The 19,421-nt window shown below is 37.7% G+C and overlaps 5 protein-coding genes across 5 annotated transcripts in view; 2 read left to right on the plus strand and 3 right to left on the minus strand.

Annotated features, from left to right (window-relative positions):
- LOC133516908 (THO complex subunit 2) overlaps positions 1-849 on the minus strand; it is a 55,761-nt gene extending 54,912 nt beyond the window's left edge. The window contains exons 1-2 of the mRNA XM_061849946.1: positions 690-849; positions 210-375 (exon numbers count right to left, since the gene is read on the minus strand). Coding sequence (XP_061705930.1) covers positions 210-375; positions 690-760 — 237 coding nt within the window. The 5' untranslated portion in view covers positions 761-849. The remainder of the gene's footprint in view (positions 1-209; positions 376-689) is intronic.
- A 511-nt stretch (positions 850-1,360) lies between these two features.
- LOC133516907 (small ribosomal subunit protein bS6m) lies at positions 1,361-2,126 on the plus strand. Its single transcript, XM_061849945.1, has one exon. The coding sequence runs from the start codon at positions 1,594-1,596 to the stop codon at positions 2,044-2,046; it is 453 nt and encodes a 150-aa protein (XP_061705929.1). The 5' UTR covers positions 1,361-1,593; the 3' UTR covers positions 2,047-2,126.
- A 121-nt stretch (positions 2,127-2,247) lies between these two features.
- LOC133516905 (ferritin-2 heavy chain-like) lies at positions 2,248-4,207 on the plus strand. The gene is made up of 2 exons (XM_061849942.1): positions 2,248-2,738; positions 3,952-4,207. Exons 1-2 carry the CDS (start codon positions 2,313-2,315, stop codon positions 4,171-4,173), a joined length of 648 nt encoding a protein of 215 aa, XP_061705926.1. The 5' UTR covers positions 2,248-2,312; the 3' UTR covers positions 4,174-4,207.
- On the minus strand, positions 4,200-19,364 carry LOC133516902 (Bardet-Biedl syndrome 7 protein homolog). The gene is made up of 15 exons (XM_061849939.1): positions 19,093-19,364; positions 18,898-19,021; positions 18,397-18,511; positions 18,188-18,317; positions 16,971-17,164; positions 16,314-16,494; positions 15,270-15,451; positions 14,799-14,916; positions 14,274-14,414; positions 8,591-8,814; positions 7,615-7,773; positions 7,070-7,179; positions 6,713-6,815; positions 6,240-6,361; positions 4,200-4,391 (listed from the first exon to the last, which is right to left on the minus strand). Exons 1-15 carry the CDS (start codon positions 19,192-19,194, stop codon positions 4,210-4,212), a joined length of 2,187 nt encoding a protein of 728 aa, XP_061705923.1. The 5' UTR covers positions 19,195-19,364; the 3' UTR covers positions 4,200-4,209.
- Positions 11,577-13,687, minus strand: LOC133516904 (uncharacterized). Its single transcript, XM_061849941.1, has one exon. The coding sequence runs from the start codon at positions 13,526-13,528 to the stop codon at positions 12,281-12,283; it is 1,248 nt and encodes a 415-aa protein (XP_061705925.1). The 5' UTR covers positions 13,529-13,687; the 3' UTR covers positions 11,577-12,280.
- Positions 19,365-19,421: the final 57 nt, after the last annotated feature.

Raw genomic sequence — 19,421 nt, forward strand, 5'->3', positions numbered from 1 at the left:
GAGACAAAACTATAAGGCTTACACTGTCAAAAAGTTATCAGATCTCTTGTAGAGCCAAGCTTCTATCTCTACAAGCCATAACTCTACACCTTAGTCAAAATATATGGCTTGTTTGTTTCGCTACCGTCACATGGCAGTTAAAGTAAAAAAAAAATCACTATTAATTTTTCTTCTTGTTGTAACTAATCAATATTACACATCATACTGACACATATTTCTTGGAGAGCAGACAAAACAGCATCTCTCTTTAGCGCCCCTCGCAGACCGCAAAGCAGCAGATCGTAAATGTTCTCAGACAATCCTGATAGCTTCCCAGACTTTGTCAACAAAGGACTCTTTTCTTCATCTTTGATAGATTGTGTCACAGTTTTAATACTGAAATAAACAATTATTTTATTTGTTTCTAATAATATAATTATATGAATAATACTGTAGTATCTATAAACTGTCTGTAAATATGAAATCCATAGGCCATGACTGTGAAACTACTTGACTAAATACATTAGGTATGTATCGCCGTGAATGTATTATTGGAGATTATCCTTAAGCAAAATACAATTTTACTGCCTATGATCATACTAACAAACGCTTATTAAGCTAATAAACAAAGGTTACGCATTTTTTAACATGCGGTAAGTAGATGTTACAAACATATCGACTGTAGAACATAATTAACAACTTATACGTACAATTGTTCTTTTCCTGATTTTTCCCAAGTTTTACAATATTCTGATACAAACTTAGTAAAAGATTTCATCATGAAAGCCAAAAATAAATCCTACAATATTAGGAAAACAGCGAAGCTAACGCCTCCACGGCCATGACAGTAAGAACAATGTCACCAATGTGGAGTGAATAAATTTCACAGATTTGTCTATGTTTGGTCGAGTACACTGCAGACGGGCGGATCTGGGGGCCTACCGTGGAAACCGAAATTCGCAAATTTCTCTTTAGATTTTTTTTTCTTTTGCTCTCACTAAAACATAGTTAGTGACAGAGAAAAATGCCCGCAATTGACGAACTTCGATGTTCGAAAATCCAAGTTCGTCAAAAATATTGTAAACGGTGTGCTGATATTTGGCGAAACGGAAAAATACTCTTTCTCGGGCCCGAAACCGGGTTTGGGGGCCTACCGCGAAAACCGAAATTCGCTAATTGCGGGGATCTTTCTCTTTTACTCTCACTAGGACCAAATTAGAGTGACAAAGAAAAATGCCCGCAATTGATGAACTTCGATTTTCGCGGTAGGCTCCCTGATCTGATAAAGTACGCAAAAAATAATTTACTTAAATATTTTTTTAACTTAGGGCTCAAAATATAGCCAGTGCTACGGGACTAATGTGCAAAGAGTAAAAGAAGTATATGTGGACGCTAAATGAGATGACGCCTATTTTTTTGCTCTTAATTATGTTCATAATAGTAATCCCGTCTGGACTGACATTATGAAACGGCAAAAATCCAAGTATTTGAACCACCAAAAAAACAATTGTCAAAACAAAAGTGACAGTCGGCCCGTCCATTAATTTTTTAGGTTACTTTAGTACTTTAATAAACTGTCTCCCTAATCAGTTCCATACTAATCAGGTTTTTAAAATGCCAAGTTATGAATTAGCGCTAATGTTACGCGCTATGCCAAAACCTGAATTGAAAACTGCACTTAAACGTGTCTCACATGCCATATTTAATCGAGGAGGTATCATACGAGATATCGAGAACTTAGGTTTTCGTGCAATGCCGTACAAAACAAGTGCTCACGGTTTAGTTCATCGAGAAGCAAACTATTTTGTGTTCAAAATTGACACAGCGACACAAGCTGTAGCGGATCTGAAAGAAGAATATAGCAGAGATGTAGATATCGTGCGGCAGCGTGTGTACAAGATTCAAACAGACAGCGATCATAAGTGCACCCTGGAGACAGAACTGTTGCCCCCTGCTTATCGAAAAGAAGTCCAGAAAATGATAGAAGTTGGAAAAACTCAGGTCAATCGTTTTACTTACAAATTTAAATATAATTCTGGCTTGGACTATTATCCCTTCCAAAAGTAATGTAATGTTTACATAATATAACTAAACCATAGATAGTTGTTATTGTACATAAGTAGGCAATGAAAACATGATTTACAGTTTGTTTGTGTTTTATTTAACTGCAGTCGACTCTTTTAGAGACAACTAGCTTACTGTCATGCTACATGAGGCAGTCACACAAATCTATTTGGTCTCTTATAATTTGACAAAAGCTTATACTTTTGTTTGTGTTTCAGTTGCAAATTAACAAATTCCAGTAATAGTAGTCAGTAGTAGTAGTTTAAATCATGTTTGTTCTGAGAAAGCAAAAGTCTTTAATTGTTTCAAAACGACTTTGGTGCCTAACAGACACTGCAATGCAAAATGTATTGAATATTTTCTTCAGTGACAGTTGTTACTATAAACACCAGTACAGTACAGGTTTGGAAGCTGCTGTAAATAAACAAATTCAAGCAGAACAGCAAGCAGCTCATGAGTACTTGAACTTGGCCGTATCATTTCTACACCCAAGTGTCTCTAGACTTGGAACCGGGGGTTTCTTCATAAGAATGTACCATGAAGAGCTCCAGCATATGGAGGATTTGATTCAGTATCAACTTTATAGAGGAGGCATTCCCACAATTAAGGCATTAAATGCACCTGTGCCAAAAGACAAAATTACAATGCTTGAAGCTTTCAAACATGTGTTAGATATGGAACATTGTGTCACAGATGTATGTATCTTATTATTTATACCAAAATTTAAACTAGTGTAAGTAAATATGCGGGTCCACCTAGAGCGCCCAGTTTGTGCACGACTCACTCTGTGTGGACACGGGTTCACTATTTACATGCTAAAGTGAAATAGATGTCAGATACTTAACACACTTGATGTGAAAGTTTCCATTGCGCTATGTAGAGATAATTTGCCTGCATCAGAGAATCTGCCGAGTGGGTTCCTTGCACTCAATGCGTTAAGCAATAGTGACCCATGCGTTTGTTGTGAATGCAGAAGATACTGTTTTGATTCCAGCCTTGGGCACTAGATGCTTTGGTTACTTTTTCTTGTATGTCATTTATTTATGATCATAATTTAAATAATAGTGTTTATACTTAAAATGTATACAAAACAATGTGATTTCTCATCTATAGGAGAGTTAAAATTGACATGCTATCTGGAATTTGTTACTTTATCATAACAACTGCTATTTTAAATTAAGGTGTATGTAGGTGAAATTTTATTTTATTTTGGACATTTTGTTGTTTGAATGACGACCGGTCTGGCCTCGTGGGTAGTGACCCTGCCTATGAAGCCGATGGTCCCGGGTTCAAATCCTGGTAAGGGCATTTATTCGTGTGATGAGCATGGATATTTGTTCCTGAGTCATGGGTGTTTTCTATGTATTTAAGTATTTATATATTATATATATCGTTGTCTAAGTACCCTCAACACAAGCCTTATTGAGCTTACTGTGGGACTTAGTCAATTTGTGTAATAATGTCCTATAATATTTATTCATTTATTTATTTTGTGCTATTATTTTCAAAGGTATTTTGTTGTATTACTGAATAGCCGGGTCCACACAGAGCGAGCATACGACCCGCTAATCAAAAAACTTTATTTGAAATATTAAGTTTATTTTTGAATGCCTGTCAAACTATGTGCCATGCATTTGTATATCATGATTTTTTTTTTTACTTTTAGAGTTGCATTGTGTGGCCCCATAAAAAGTTCTTGTTTTTGAGTAAAATAGCAAAATAGCACATACAAACTACATACAAACAGACAGAATGGATGAACATCTTGACAAAACTCTAAAAGTCCCTTTTTGGCTATGTAACCCTAAAAACTAATTAGCCGGGGTTGCATTATATAATTTTATTTCATGGTAATTACTCTGGTAAATGTAGACAATATTTTATTAACATTAGTTAATTTTCCTGCAGCTAATAAAAACTCTCGTTTCAACTGCAGAAAAGGATAAAGACTATCATTGTGCTAATTTCCTTATAACAGTTTTTCTCAAGGAACAAATGAATTCCATCCACAACTTATCCCAGCATGTGACTCACATTGCCAGAATCAGTGAAGATCCTGATGCGCTACATCAGTATGACAAATATCTTCAAACAACTTACCCCTACAAATCTAAGCCTCCACACAAATAATGTTACTTTCTTGCAAATAAAAAAACTTATTGCATATTATATTTTATTAATTGAAAGGTCTGGAGATGATGGTGATTCAGATTCATTACTAAGTATTTTATATATGACGTCCAAGTCACAATCTTTTAGAGCAGAGAGAAGCTCTGATTTTTCATTGCCTTGTTCGGTTCTGTATAATGTGCTCTTTTTCCAGTCTGTGTACCATTGCATAACAGCATCTGCAAAAGATTTTATTTTTAAACTTGATAGAAGGGCCTAAAGCAAACACTGTTGTTGTAGATGGCGTCACTGTCACGAGGTCTTGTCCCAAGGACCATGGTCAACTTTGTATGGAGCCTGGTCCAAAAACCAACAGAAATAAGAGTTAGGTCATTAGATAGGTATTTCTATATACTTTATTTCGTTCTAAGGCACCAAGCGGAATTCCATTGCAGAACTGAGATATTTGTATTTTAGTCAAAATGTCATCCTTATTACCTAGGTATTAGAGTCCTAGTAAGTAAATTAATTGCTACAGGGTAGATGCCGGTGGAAAGACCGTCAGCAGATGTCATAAACATGTAAAAAAAAGTTCAGTCATCGCCTCCTGATTGATACTGTGTCAGATGATGATGAGAGTTTGGATGCTATTTTAATTTTAAAGAAACTGTGAGCCGGGTGGCGATTGGTCATGGAAATCTGTTTCTGGCTCGCGGTCTAGAAATTCAAATAGAAGCTAAAAGTATGTCTGTTGGTTTAAAAATACTATAGTAAGATGATAGATAGATGAATTTAAAGTTTATTATTCCATGTTAATTATGGATTAATGTTATTGGTTTTGACATATTGTAATTTTATTGTTCTATATAACTATTTTAATTAGTGTTAATAATAGGCTCAATTATGTATTATGATTATAGGTATTGTTGTAAAATTGTATTGTGTTGTAAATTAATTGTAAATAGGCAGACACAAATATTATTGTTTATGAATAAATGAAATGAAATGAATGACATTTTGACTAAAATACAAACATCTCAGTTCTGCATCTGCAATGGGATTCCGCTTGGTGCCCATATAACGAAATGAAGTAGGTACATAGAAGTACCTATCTAATGACCTAACCTAATTCTCAACTATGTTGGTTTTTGGACCATTTTGACGCATAGTCCTTTATCTTTGTATTTCGCTTACCATCGCTCAAATAGGGAGCGCCCTTGAACTGAACTACTAAATGCAAGTAGTAAATGTATGAACTCGTACTAAACACTAATCAATGTGTAAACAAGGGCCTTAGGCCACCAGGTGTCAGATCTTCTGGTGAGTTATTTAGAATCTGTACCCCTAGTGTAAATATTTTCGACAGCGAAACGTGACGTACGCGTTTGCGTTAAGTGTCATTTTGTATGAGATTTTTGACTTTCCAAAACGTCCCGCTTGGCGCGCTGTTCAAAAACCCATACAAAATGAGACTAAACGCAAACGCGTACGTCACGTTTCAAAATCGAATTTATTTACACTAGGGGTACTGTTTTATTCATAAACACACAAACAGTAAATAGACTTAAGTACATAAAAGATAACATAGTGAGAATAAAGTGTCACGAAATGACACCACTTTTTGATAAATGACAAATTTAGCTCGTATCAGTAAAAGAAAATGATCAAAGTCAAATGGCGTTCTAAAAGTTTTAATTATGTGTCGAAAGATGGCAGTAAATTTACGTTGCTTCAAAGTTTTCTTTGACAATCCACATATACTATACATCATATACAGTAGGTAGCCATCAAATCGGATCGGCCAAGGCGCTCATTTATCAAGGTATTAAAGTGCTCACGTCAATTCACGTCAAGGTATTAAAGTGCTTGTTCAGAAATTTTTGAGCAATGTTCACCTTCGCCGCTCCAATATATCTGACAGCGACTGTATAGCTACTTACATTTACTATTTTATACTTTTTTATGTTTAAGTAAGTATACTTATATTTTATTTTATGTACCTACTTATGACCTTTTTTGCTATAATGATTCATTAAAATTAAAGAAACTGTAATTCAGATATGAGGTTGAAATTATATCTTTCTTACCAACAAGAATTTGAAAGTAAGCGTCCGTCTCATCGTCTAACGGTGCCTCCCACACTCGGAGATAGTCTTCACATAGTACAGGATCACTGTCAGCTAACACACTTTCGTCTAAATCTAAAGCACTGAAACAGAAATTTAATTAGTTTAGTACCTATTAGAAAGTGCAAAATTGAAGATAAGAAAAATATATTTTGACATGATTTTGACTAAAATGGTAAAGTACTTATTACATTTTAAACCGAATCGAATGTTACCATAACAATACCATGATTCATATAAAATGCCTTACAGTGGTGAACGTCTTTATTACGGTCCAGCTAGTCCCACGGGTTTCACTTATTTGTCGAGCATTTTATCCTACAATTCTCAAAGAAATAAATAGATTTGGCTCCGGCTTGCCCATCAAGAACGTAAGACACCATCCATTGATAACTAGGTAATTAAATTTTCTATTAATAAATACCAACACTTACTTTAATGCATTTTTCAAAGAAACATCTTCATATTTTTTATGCTCAGCCTTGAATTGCACTTCTATTTTTTTGAAAGATTTTATGCAGGCTTCCTCTGGAATATCTGCAACATGTGAAAAACTAGTTTAGTTTATGAAAGGGGACACGATAAGTTAAGGTTGGTTGCACCAAACCGTCTGTCACTGTTAAACGTTCACTAAATTTTAAGCTAAGTTACATAAAGTTCACTGCTGAGCGGACTTGATCAGTTCGTCAATTCTAGTTGATGCAACTGGCCATTAGTCTTTCGTAGAGATATTTATGGGTCAAAACAACCCGGCTTTTACTCTTGTTCAGTAGATTAAGTCAAAAACATACCACAAGATGTTTCCAGGCGAATACTCTTTCGTAAGGAGCAATTAGAAATCACGTCTCGCATCGTAGCTATTGAGGAAACATTATCCGATTTGAACACGGCTTGGCCTCGCCTGCAACATTGACAGTTGAGACACTCATTAGGTACCTCATAAACACACAGAACAAGCTGTCACTTGTTCCCAAAAGGATACTGAAGTCTGATTTCAGGTTGAAGCTAATTTATTAGCCAAAACCGCCCCTATATAATTTTGGTCTGTATCAAGAATGTCCTTAACTTTCGGGAACAAGAAAAAGAAACGTCAATGAGAAGCTAAATGTTGGTGCTAGAAAAATGGGTAGGTACACGGTATTATAGGCCACCAGAGTATAGGCTAAGTACTAGTATAGCTTTGAATTACCGATTCGAAAATGTAACTCATGTCTTAAGTTATCCGCGCAAACAGATTTGTTTTACACCTTATTCGTACTTATATAAGAGTCCGACCACGCCATACAGTCACAGGAAAATTTAAATTTTTGACATGGACTTAATTTTATACACTTACTGCAAGCGACACACGAGGATAGTCTTGAGAAGGGAGTGCGAACGAGCGATGGCCACTGACGGAGCCGGCCTGGGGAGCTCCCCTGGCAACGCCTCTGACAGCCATGCCGTCATTTCGGCCACGGAAAAACTGCCTGATACACTCAGTACACACCATGCCCTGGAATATATAAATGTACCTATGAAAGACATATTACAACGAGTCACTAACGTATTTTAAGTCAAAGATTGCTCGAAGTATAGGTATTTATGATTGAATATGCATGTATTTGTATCTCACAGAAGTTTCGTTATTATTGCTTATGCATGAAATGTTTAAAATCTCAATCTTTAGTAGGTACGTTACGGACGTGACAAACAACGGAATCCGTTTGATTGAAAGCGGTCACCGTAGCCTATGGACACTTACATATTCAGAGGTGAAACGCGCGTGAAAACTTTTTACTACCTAGTGTTAAAAAGTTTACTAGCGAGATATTAGCGAGGCAGAGCTTGTTTATGTTGAGTTGATGCAAAAAACTCGAAGACGCCTGCTGCGAAAATCATTAAGATAGTACGAATAGACGGTGTGATGTAGCACCACTTGAATCTGGCGACATTCGGCGCACTTATGCCGTTTGGACGTGTTCTCACGGGTCGTGTTTGGTAATTACTTATTTTAATGATTTTTTGTGGCGAAGTTAATCCTAGGCGCCAGCACGCGCCAGGCCAGGCAACAGCCGGGATGGAGCCGAGGGTGTGGACATTCTTTGATGTGGCTCAGCGCATGAAACACGCATCCGTGAGACCACGTTTGGCCTAAGTGGTCTTTGCTCTGTCTATAACAGCAAGTCTCGCATCCATGTGTAAATTTTAAATAATAATCTCGCGTTAATACCTAAGCCTTAGGGATGTAACTACATAGTGCATCTAGCGAGTCCTGAAAACCTAAATCTCTCTTACGCTGCGACATATATATACTCTTGAAAAACACTAACCGGCTCTCACTATCCGAATCCGGATCTTCGTGCTGGGAATAGTAAGGGAGCGCCGGCAACCTTAGTATCATGAGACGCGCGACCCGCGGCGCGCCAGCCGGCAAAGCGTATATCAGCACTCTGGCACATTCTGCCTGCGACGGGCCCGCGTGCCGCAGGCGCACCCACAACCGTCGCGTGCCGGCTTGGCATCGCACTGTTGCTAGGAAATCTGATGATGATCCCTGATTAAATAAATCTCAGTATCAAATGTGAAAACCGGGTGATACACGATCTAAATACATTAAATATATATATAAAGAAAAATTCGATCGAGTCGTTTAAGAGGGAAGAATAGCTTTTCGATCCTAGCGAAATAACGGGACTTTTTCTATGAAATTCCATTTCGGGAGAAAACGTTTTCCACTAAATAAATCTTTTCAACAACAACAACAACAAATACAAATAATTTTATTGAAAACAGTATAAGTACAGTGTTAGCACTTAAAGACTAAGGATTAAGGATAAGGAAAAGTTTACAAATGCCTGAACTAGGAGTTCCTGTGTTTCAGGCAGAATAGGACCATATTAATTAATTTGTAATTATTCACTTAATTATAATAATTATAAATAGTACACAATAAAAATCTGGTAGGGCGATAACCTTAACAAAATAACTTATTTAAGTATTCTATATCCAAGTACAGTAAGAAATCATTTTACGACTATTAGTAAGTTCTCTGTATCATCGTATGTCATTTTTTGAAGGGCGCGTCGTAGAATATTCTTACAACCAACATAGCTAAGTGGGTATAAGTCTAATTTTGAATTTAACCTGTTGTACAAATAAGGGCCCAAAAAGAGAAAAAATCTAGAAGAAAATACGTGTTTTCTTTGTACGGTTTGTATACATATAATATCTTTGCGCCTTTTGTTAGTATATGCAGTGTTGAAAGGAATTTTGGTGTGTTGTGCTTAATATAAATAGTTGACGAACAGTTAGTACTTCACATGCTTTATAAAGGAGTTCAGTGGGGTATAAGAATGGGCGGTAGGTAGCTACCTTTAGTACAGCTCTCTGGGCTCTTTCTAGGTTTATTAGTGTTGTTTTAGCTGTACCACCCCAGGAAGAAATACAGTAACTTAGTATCGATTGACACAGTGAAAAGTATACTTGCTTGATTAAAGTTTGATCACCTATCGATCGAAGTTTTTTAAATACAAATATTAATTTTCGAACTCTATTGCACAATGCTTCAATGTGATTTTTAAAAGAGAGAGTTTCGTCAATAATGACTCCCAAATACTTAATGTTGTCAGTAATAGCTATAGATGGGCATGTACAGGGCTTATTTGTTTCGTCCTCACAGTTATGTGCGTAAAGTGTGTGATTATTTGACATTGGGTCTGATTTCCGCATGGAAAAGCTTATAAAGTTTGTTTTCTCAGAGTTCAGTGTTAGTAGATGAAGTTTTAGCCAGTTAGTTACAACATTGAATCCTCGTTGTGCGTACTCGTAAACCTCGTTTGTTGACTTTGCGGAAAAAAGTAGCGCAGTGTCATCTGCGTAGGAAATGATTTTGCCACTATCTATCTTTAGATTGCATAGGTCATTAATGTAAATTAAAAATAGGGTAGAGGCCAAAACGCTCCCTTGTGGCAAGCCGTAAGATGTGTTTTCTAAATCTGAGCTGATGATGTTATCTATTTTTACGCATTGAGTTCGTCCGTTTAGGTAGCTCGCGATTAATTTGTGCTGTGTGCCCCTAATACCTAGTGATTCAAGCTTGTGCAGTAAAATGGAAATAGAAACGGTGTCAAAAGCTTTTGCGAGGTCCAGAAAAATTCCAATTGTCTTATTACCCTTGTCTAGTTCCTGAACTAAATAGTCTGTCAATTCGTGTACAGCATCTGCAGTTGATAACTTGGACCTAAAACCAAACTGCGTCTTTGACAAAAAAGCATGCTTCTCCAAATATTGCACAAGTCTATTATTAATAATTTTTTCCAGAATTTTTGATGTCGCTGGCAAAAGAGAAATCGGTCTATAATTTGTTACTTGAACTTTGCTTCCAGATTTATAGACAGGGATTACAACGGATTTTTTAAGACATTTCGGAAATATTCCTTCAGAGATGCACTTTTGAAATATATATGTTAGTGGTGGAACCAGGATATGTCTGAATGCCTTTATTATTTTGTTCGATATGCCATCCCAACCGACCGCGGAATCGTCTTTTAGTCTCATGATAATCCTTTCAACCTCAGCTTCATCCGTGTTTAATAGGACAAATGATTTCGAGGATTTATATGTACTAAAATGTATTCTTGAGGGGGGTGAAGACGGATCCTCCTGGATTTTATCAGCCAGGTTTTTGCCTATGTTAACGAAAAATTCATTTGTGCTATTTGCAGCTAGCAATTCAGACGAGCCTACTTTCAACAAACTTGCAGATGATTCACGTTGTTTTGTTGTGTATGTTACGTTTTTAATATATTTCCAAACTAATTTACTGTTTTTTCCAGCAATTTCCAGCTGTTTTTTGTCGTAGTTTGTTTTTACGTTTTTCAATAGGTTGTTACAAAAATTACGATATCTTTTATACGACAGTTGCAATATAAGATTGTCTGGATTTGCTTTAGCTTTCAGGTGAAGTTTATCCCTGTGTCTCATGGATCGAAGAAGTCCTGGGGTAATCCATGGTTTTATATTAAAATTCTTGCTATTTAAACGTGTATTATAAGTGTTAAGTAATATTGCTTGTTGGACATTTTTAATCAAGTAGAGCATACTATTTTCTGCATCAGCAGAATTATAAACGGGGCCAAAGTCAATATTGCATAAATCATCTCTAAGTTTGTTTATGTTTAATTTAGAGACAAATTGCGTGCGAGTGCATGTGTTACGTGATTTACGATATAGGGTTAGTAGGGCAGCTCTATGGTCGGTCACTGTAGAGTTAGTAACAAGTGCTAATGCCGAATAATTCGATTTTACCATAATATGATCTAAGCAAGACCCGCTTTGGTGCGTAGGAAGCGTGTGCGCTGGGAGTAAGCCATGGAAAGAGCATAGGTTAAGGTAGCTCTGGGCTGTCAAAGACGATTCGCTGCTTTCAGCTAGTATGTTGATATTAATATCTCCTATCAATATTATATTTTTAAAGGATGTTAATTTACTTAGATTTTCATCCAGAGATTCGATAAAATTACTTATATTTTTAAAGGAGGGGGGTCTATACAAGGCTAATATTGCAGTATCTGATCCGATTTTAATTAAAAGCCGATTGCAATCTAGTATATGGGGTTCCTCAACTGTGATGTTTAAGTTATTTTTAACATAAACTACTACCCCGTCGTTTTGGTTATAATTAAACTTACTGCTATACGATATGAAACCTGGCATATTTGGTAGATTAGTATGGGTATTAAGCCAACATTCTGTCAGTACAATGATGTCACAAGTAATATCCAGTCTTTGTTGAAATACATTAAAATTATCAAAATTTTTGGAAATACTGCGTATGTTTTGAGTTAAAATTGATAATGAATTCTGACAGAGACGAATGTGTTGTTTGCAAGTTTCGACATCGCATGCTTTAGACTCTGATACAGAGAAACTATCTAGGTCAGAGAATATGCTATTATTCATAGGTAGTTAAACTAATAAAAACAATAAGTGCTATATAAATATGTGAAGAGTTAGCGCTCTTAGGCGCCTTCATAATCTATGGAGTTTATATACCTTTTTTCGGCCATTTGTCTAGCTGGGCATTCGGCGTCGCCTGTTTCGTGGTCGCATGGTTTCTTGTAGTGGAAGCATGTTGCACACTTTGGTGCTTTGTCCTTTTTTGTACATTCCGTAAATGAGTGACCCGCTTCGCCGCAATGTCCGCAGACGTTAGACTCCATTTTGCAGGTCTTCGCTGCATGACCGTAGAATTGACATTTAAAGCAGCGGGTAACCAGGGTGAAATCCCTTACAGGGCACGATGACCAGTTCACAAAAACTCTATCGTTCGTAATTAAGGCCTTGCGTATCACTCCAGAGACCTCAATTATATAATTACAGGTCTCGGCGTCTTTTTTCCCGGATTTGTGACTTAGCTTAATCGATGCCATAAATTTTTCAAGCGACCAACCTTGTAATTTATCGGCTAAGTTTTGTTGGTAAATACATTTCAGAACTTCAGGTTCCTGCATGTCCGTGGGAACTCCGATGACTACAATTCTGGGCTTGCGTTTTTGTGGCTCATCAACAGTAAGTCCAGAGGTCGTAAGCTGCGCTGATTGCTTGAGTTTTATGACGTCCTCTCTGGAGTCAGTGCTTATAACTACACCGCCGTTTCTGATCTTGCGCAACCCTCTCACGTGCAGCTTCATTTCGTCGGGCCGGATAATCTTTTGAACGAGGGATTTTGTCTCCTCGCTCGATTTCAATTTGTCGACCGGGTAAATTGCGACTGAACTGATGTTAGATGGTTGGACGTACCTTGATCCATTTTTCTTAAGGGCGTCGGCAAACGAGACAGATCCCGAGACTGATCGGCTTGATTCCTCAATCGACTCCTTTAGTTCTTTGAAGCGTTGTGCGAGGTCTATTTTTTCCTGGTGAGCTTGGCGGGACTGATATGCTTGGATTGCATGTTGTTTCAGGGCTTGATATTCAACAGCCATTTGTGAGGCATAGTGGGTCACGGTACGACACAGGTTGTTAATTCTAATCTTCTGGTCAGAGTTAAGTTTACCTTCTGCAGATGTAGCGCATACGTCTTGCAGGTTCAGTTCAATCTTCTTTAGCCAGGTTTGGATGTCACTTGTGGGAAATACCTTCGGGGGCTCTTCTTCCTGTTGCATGTTTGCGGGTGCGGGCCCGGGCGGGCCGGGCTGCGGTGTGGGTGTTGAGGGCGGGCTGCGGCGTGTTAGTCCACTACGATTAAATGGGCTATTTTCCGACATTTTTGCTCCACTTAGACATTATACTATAGCCGTGGGTGCGATAGATGACTAATGACCCAGATAATGCACGATTGGAAATGCAGACAGTCACGAAATTTGCACGCGAATAATTAATTATTTTCATAAACACGTCCGATCTCATTGACGCCTCTCTACCGAATCGTTTCAATCGTTTCAAATCACTGATTCAGCATAATATATTAAAGGTTTATAGTCCGTAGTTTATAGGTTTCGCGTTAAAAAAAAAGTGTATTGCAAATTTTGAAAAAAAAGGTAAACTTATAAACCTAGTTTTTCATTGTGTCAATAACATACTAGATAAAAAATATCATGGAGAATGGAAAATATTTAGAAGTGGAAAAACGTTTTCTCTTTTTGTATGGACAATCAAGTGGTATGCTTCCCTCTTTTCATAGCAGTAGAATAATAGTACAATTGTCTATGTGCAAAATGCGTAATAGGGGTAACTTAGATATGATATGGATACCTAAGATAAGAGATTGCGACCTATATGCACTATCATCTGATGTCCCCCCAAAACCACCAGACGAGCGCAACTGTGACGAATAATAGCCCAAGTGCCGTCAGCAGCAGAAGTGCCTGTCTTTATTAATGATCTGCACACGTTCAGACAACTTGGATACTTCGCCCTCTTAGGTACTTCTGCTGCTGTGCATATATATCGTATCTTGGAGGTTACGAGTATATAGGTAACGTAGGTAGTTACCAATGTGGATAATATTACCTGGGACGGACAAACACTAAGCACCGCTGCGCTGTCAGTCTTCAAGTCTAACTTTCGGTTGCAATATATGAAGAGCATGTCTAAAGGCACGGGGGCCATAATTCTTGCTTCTTGCCAACCGTCTTTAGAAGCTCCTAGCAACTGCAACACATAAATCATGGACATCAGCACGATTAATATCAAAACATTTATGTCATTTTTAAGTTGAGCCATAAATAATTATCCGAGCTAGCTGTGCCTTTATAGCTGTCACTTATTTACGTCGCTGCCCCCCCCCCCCCTCCTTCGTGGAGATCAATCTTTACATACAGCCCCTCCGCCCCTCGGCCAGGCTTTCGGCGATATCAAATCGCTCCCTTTAGTCCATGGGCTGGCGACGCCCTTGCGCGCTTACACATGCAATTATATGTTGAATTTGTTGAAGACCAACATATCTATATCAATCTACACTCACACAATCACATTACTCTACTTGAAAATCAGATCTAGCTTTTCTATTCGGGTCCTATTATATACTTTACTCGCCTCATACTGAATGTCCAACAGCGGGGGAGTTGTCACTCCACCTTCCAAGGACCGGGTATTTCTGTGATATTTCTCTCGTTCATTAGCTGCCTGCTTTTCCAATCGAGCTACTTCAACCCTTCGGACAATAAAAATATGTTAAATATTTTACCCAGCATCGTCTTATTTATGTTGTGAATTGGTCAAGGAATGGCATATTAATATTTAAATGAATGATGATTATGGGAAAATACTCGCTGCAGCTTTCATCCAATTGCAAAGCATCCAAAGCCAAGTCAAATTGGAAGGGATTGAGGATTGAGAAAGGGGTGTAGATAAGAGATTGATGGAAGCAAAGCACGACCGGTCATTGTAGAAATCCATTTGGCTAGAGAAATCTATGTCCAGCCAGCAGTGGGCGTCTTTCAGGCGTTAGGGTTAATATGACCAAGATGATTAGATGAATTATGAGCCAGCTACTGATTAACATACTCTAGTTTACTCCTCCTCGCCGCTATAACGTCTGGCGGAACATTAGTGTACATTCCGGAGCCGGAAATCAGCCGGCGAGATCTCAGAGCGAAGACTCGGCCCGAAAAAGTGGTGACTAACAGTTCACTCTCTTCCGTGCCAATACATCCGCCGCTGACTGACGTGACGGGTTCTCCGGAAAACTGGAACATTAAGGGGGGGTGCAAATGCAAATACCTATTCCCATGGCATTAACTTGTAAAGGTATAGAAACAATGTTAAACAGAGATGATTGTGACCATTTATATACGTATTCTACAGCAGTATTGATATACGGGACGTATGGCAATAACCTTATACCTACGTAATGTCAGCGCTTGAGCTCCAACCATATGGGATAGGAGGAAGCGAGAAGCGGAAGAACGCGTGGGTTGAGTTTAACTACCTATTTACATTTTTTGAAGCTCGCGTTTACGACTTCTTATCTTCTGCGCGGGTAAATGACCTTTGGTTTTAAGGCGCCGTGAGTTCAGGTTCTTTTCTCCCTCTGCCTGAGCGTGAGCGAGGCGGCTGCGTGTACCCGGAATCACGGATATGTTTGTTTTCATTGTGTTGAATGGTTATTATTAGTTAGGTTTATTTTAACAAAAAAATGTAAGTGCATTTTTAGAAACAATTTTCATATGAAATATTAGCTTTTATGCCAAAATTAATATTTTTTGGCAACCGTATTATGATATTTATGATCTTAAAACCTGCTCTCTCTCTCACTGCTCTTCTCTCTACTGGCTGACAGCACCTTAACTATTCAAACGTAATTCAAACTATGAATCCAAAACAGTGATAATGATAAGTAGTGTTCTTTTTTTTCGTACGTTTTGCAAGTTCAAAAGCCAACTGCAAGATTGACCAAAGAGTTTCTTAAACGTATTTAGCTTAACTGTCATGTACTTAAATCACTTTCAATCATTTCATTAATTCTACACAGTTTTGCAATTAGTACTCTTTGTATATTATTTGTGTGTTATATAATAAAATATATATCTATAATAAAATTGAACGCACATATGTATATTTTAGCCGAGGCTTGTCCCCGAGGTTCTCTATATCGACAAGGTAGAGCTGCACAGATCCATCATGGCGGCCGACGGCGAGATGCGAGCTTCCGTTGGAGAAGTACCAACCCAGGCACATCACTGAGCCCAAGCCTTTGCCCTCCACCAGGCATTTGCTGGTGAGCATTGAGCTAAAAGAAAAAAAACTTGCAGGCTCGAAAATAAGTGTTTCATAGAGTTCATAAATCGTGGAATAGATGTGACATTACTGGATATTACAATATCTAGCAATAACTGTATGTTATTAGTTAAAAACTGGAGTCGCCTTTAAGAGCTTACCCGTCTGTCGAAAACCTCGGCCAATGGTCATATTTATTGTATGGATTGACGTTTATCTGACATGCCTATTTGTACTTCCCTCCAAATAGCCATACATTTGACGTGCCCATCCCCCGCAATAATTGGCAGTGTTTTGTACAGAAAATTTCAGACAAGGCAAGGCGACTCCAATGTTATAAAATGTATCAACTGAGCTGACCACAGTAGGTATGTAGTGCGACAATGGGTCCATAACCTGTTGCTTGGTGAGACTATCTAGGGAGCCAGCTGATTGGGTTAGTCGAAGAGGGTGAAATTAGGTGAAGAGGGGTGTCCTTTAATTATTTACTCTTCATAAGCCACAAGTCCAACGGAGCCATCCGCAGCACCGTAGAACGCGTAAATGTCCGAAGCGTGCATGGGCGGAGGGACCAGCAGTCTTGAAGGGCCGGAGGTGACCACCGCCTTGGCTGCGACCTGCCCGTTCTCCAGCATCACTGCTCCTTTGTTGGCGACCAGGACTAGAAGTCGCACTCTGGTGTTCTGTAAATAAATTGGCGCGTCTAGGGTGGACCTCTTAGTTTAAACTACCATAGCATCGTCCTCCGTCGGTCCGTCTGTCTGTACATCGTCAACTGTTAAATGGCAATAGGGTTGTTTCCAATTTTTTGAAACGCTTGTATTACGTTCTATATGAACTAAAAGTTGCCCTAAAATTCAACTTTTACGCTAAAAACGGCTTTAAATATGTTAAATTAACAAAATAAATTTTGACGGATGCTTTCGCGCCCAAAACGCTCATTGAAAATTGTGTGACGTCACAAATTACGGTTTGACACATAACTACATACACACGTAGAAGATACTCGTAACGTACGACACGTAACTCGATACGTAACTGACATTTGTCATTTGTTGTTTATCGCCTAACTGTCAACAGTGTCAATCCGAGAGTTGTGACGTCATACTAATCTTCAAAGACGTTTCGAGTTTGGTCACGTGACGTGTGCCAAAAGATATTTTAAATTCAATATTTACAAAAATATGGTCATTACAGGTCCCCTAAAAGTAGTTTAACATGTTCTTATAATCCAAAATAATTTATTGGGATACAATTCTGCCCTAAGATTTGTAGATGGAAACAACCCTATTTCAATGTATTTATTGTTATTACTTAGGTATTTATAATATTACAATAAATATATACTCTGGTAATAAAGATGTTCTGAAATGGTTGTTCAATTATAACATGCCTTTCATAAACCTTACTGCAAGGAGATAAGGTCCACTAGTTATGAGTGTTGTTGTTGGTACCTACTTATAACAAATGTACCAATATTTAATGACCGGTGATGATTACCATTACCACTTAGGCGGTTACATATCAAACTGATGCGAATTCGCACGTCCACCTGTTAAGTGGCTCTTTGATTTGTTGCTATGAGAACAATTTAGCTGTTTAATCTTCAGTCTACTTGAGTAGCAAAACTTTTAGTATCATGGACGAATAGTGTTTATTATGGCCTTTATCTCCTTGACCTGTATTAAAATCAAAAAGCTACTTACATTGGGAGTAGCAAATGACGCAATATCTAAAACTCTATCCTCGCAAATATAGGAATGGAATTCCCTCAAATCCCTATAATGCGTCACGGTCCGACCACTGCAGAGAATCAGATCGCCCGCCAAAATGGACCTGCAATGATTTTTACAATAACTTCTGTAAATATTTATTAAAAGAATCACTAAACTCTAATAAGGTGAAAACAACATACATGGATGTGATCGTTTCCGATAGAGCTGTTTCGATTGAAAGAAACACTTTTCCCTTTCTTGTGTAACCTTTGACTTCGTTACCTGATGCAGCAAACACTTTGTCTGCTTGGGATCCTGTAATGTTACTTACATTCAAATTTACTTTACTATACGCATCTGGAGTTTATCTTTAAGCGATTATTAATTATTACATTATTCAAAAGGAATAGTTACATCAAAGGAATTAGAATAAATACGCTATTATGTGGCTTTCTATATATAGAGAAGGGCCTTAGATATGCTTCATGTGCAATAAGGACCATTTTCTGTTGAAAAAGTCTTTATCCATATGAAGCATACGGATCCTCTGTTGGGAAGCCATATATATATGAGTCCGCCTTAAATATGCTAACTTTCCCAAATTTAAAGAAAAACTTGTTCGAAATAATTTCTGGACTTATTATGACCGTCATTTGTTATCGCTAGATTCACAGTCTTAAATATCATATAATATGGCTTACCATCGTTGGTAGCCAGCTGGACAGCCGTTATCGGTTTCCCCGGTAGGGTTTTAAATTGAACGATTGCCTCTTCATCTTTTATACTTAAGCATTGTAGAACGCCGTTTTTGTCGCCGATTACAAACTGAGAAAATAAAAGATTATTCATGACATTACCTATGATTAAAACTGTGTAAATTTTGTCGCTTTACTCACCTTCTGCTGAGATTTTAGTCCAGGCGCGGGCAATATCTTTAAAGTTTCTGGATACGTAATACCACATATTGCATAGTCTATTCGCGAAAAATCATATTCCATACTCCCTGATTATTATAACTGTTATTAGACAATGTAGATAGGCAGCTACTTAAAGGTTGGAAACTAAAAATTCCTTGTTATTACTATAATATCGAAATATTATATTTAAGTACTTTTCTAACCAACTATTAACCAGTTTTACCTAAGTACTTATAAATCGATAGTACCTTGGAAACCAGCATACAAACAATGGATTTATGCTTAAAGTGTTATGTGTAATCAGACTA

The sequence above is a fragment of the Cydia pomonella genome, chromosome 4 (assembly GCF_033807575.1).
Source record: "Cydia pomonella isolate Wapato2018A chromosome 4, ilCydPomo1, whole genome shotgun sequence".
In the NCBI taxonomy this organism is placed as follows: domain Eukaryota; kingdom Metazoa; phylum Arthropoda; class Insecta; order Lepidoptera; family Tortricidae; genus Cydia; species Cydia pomonella.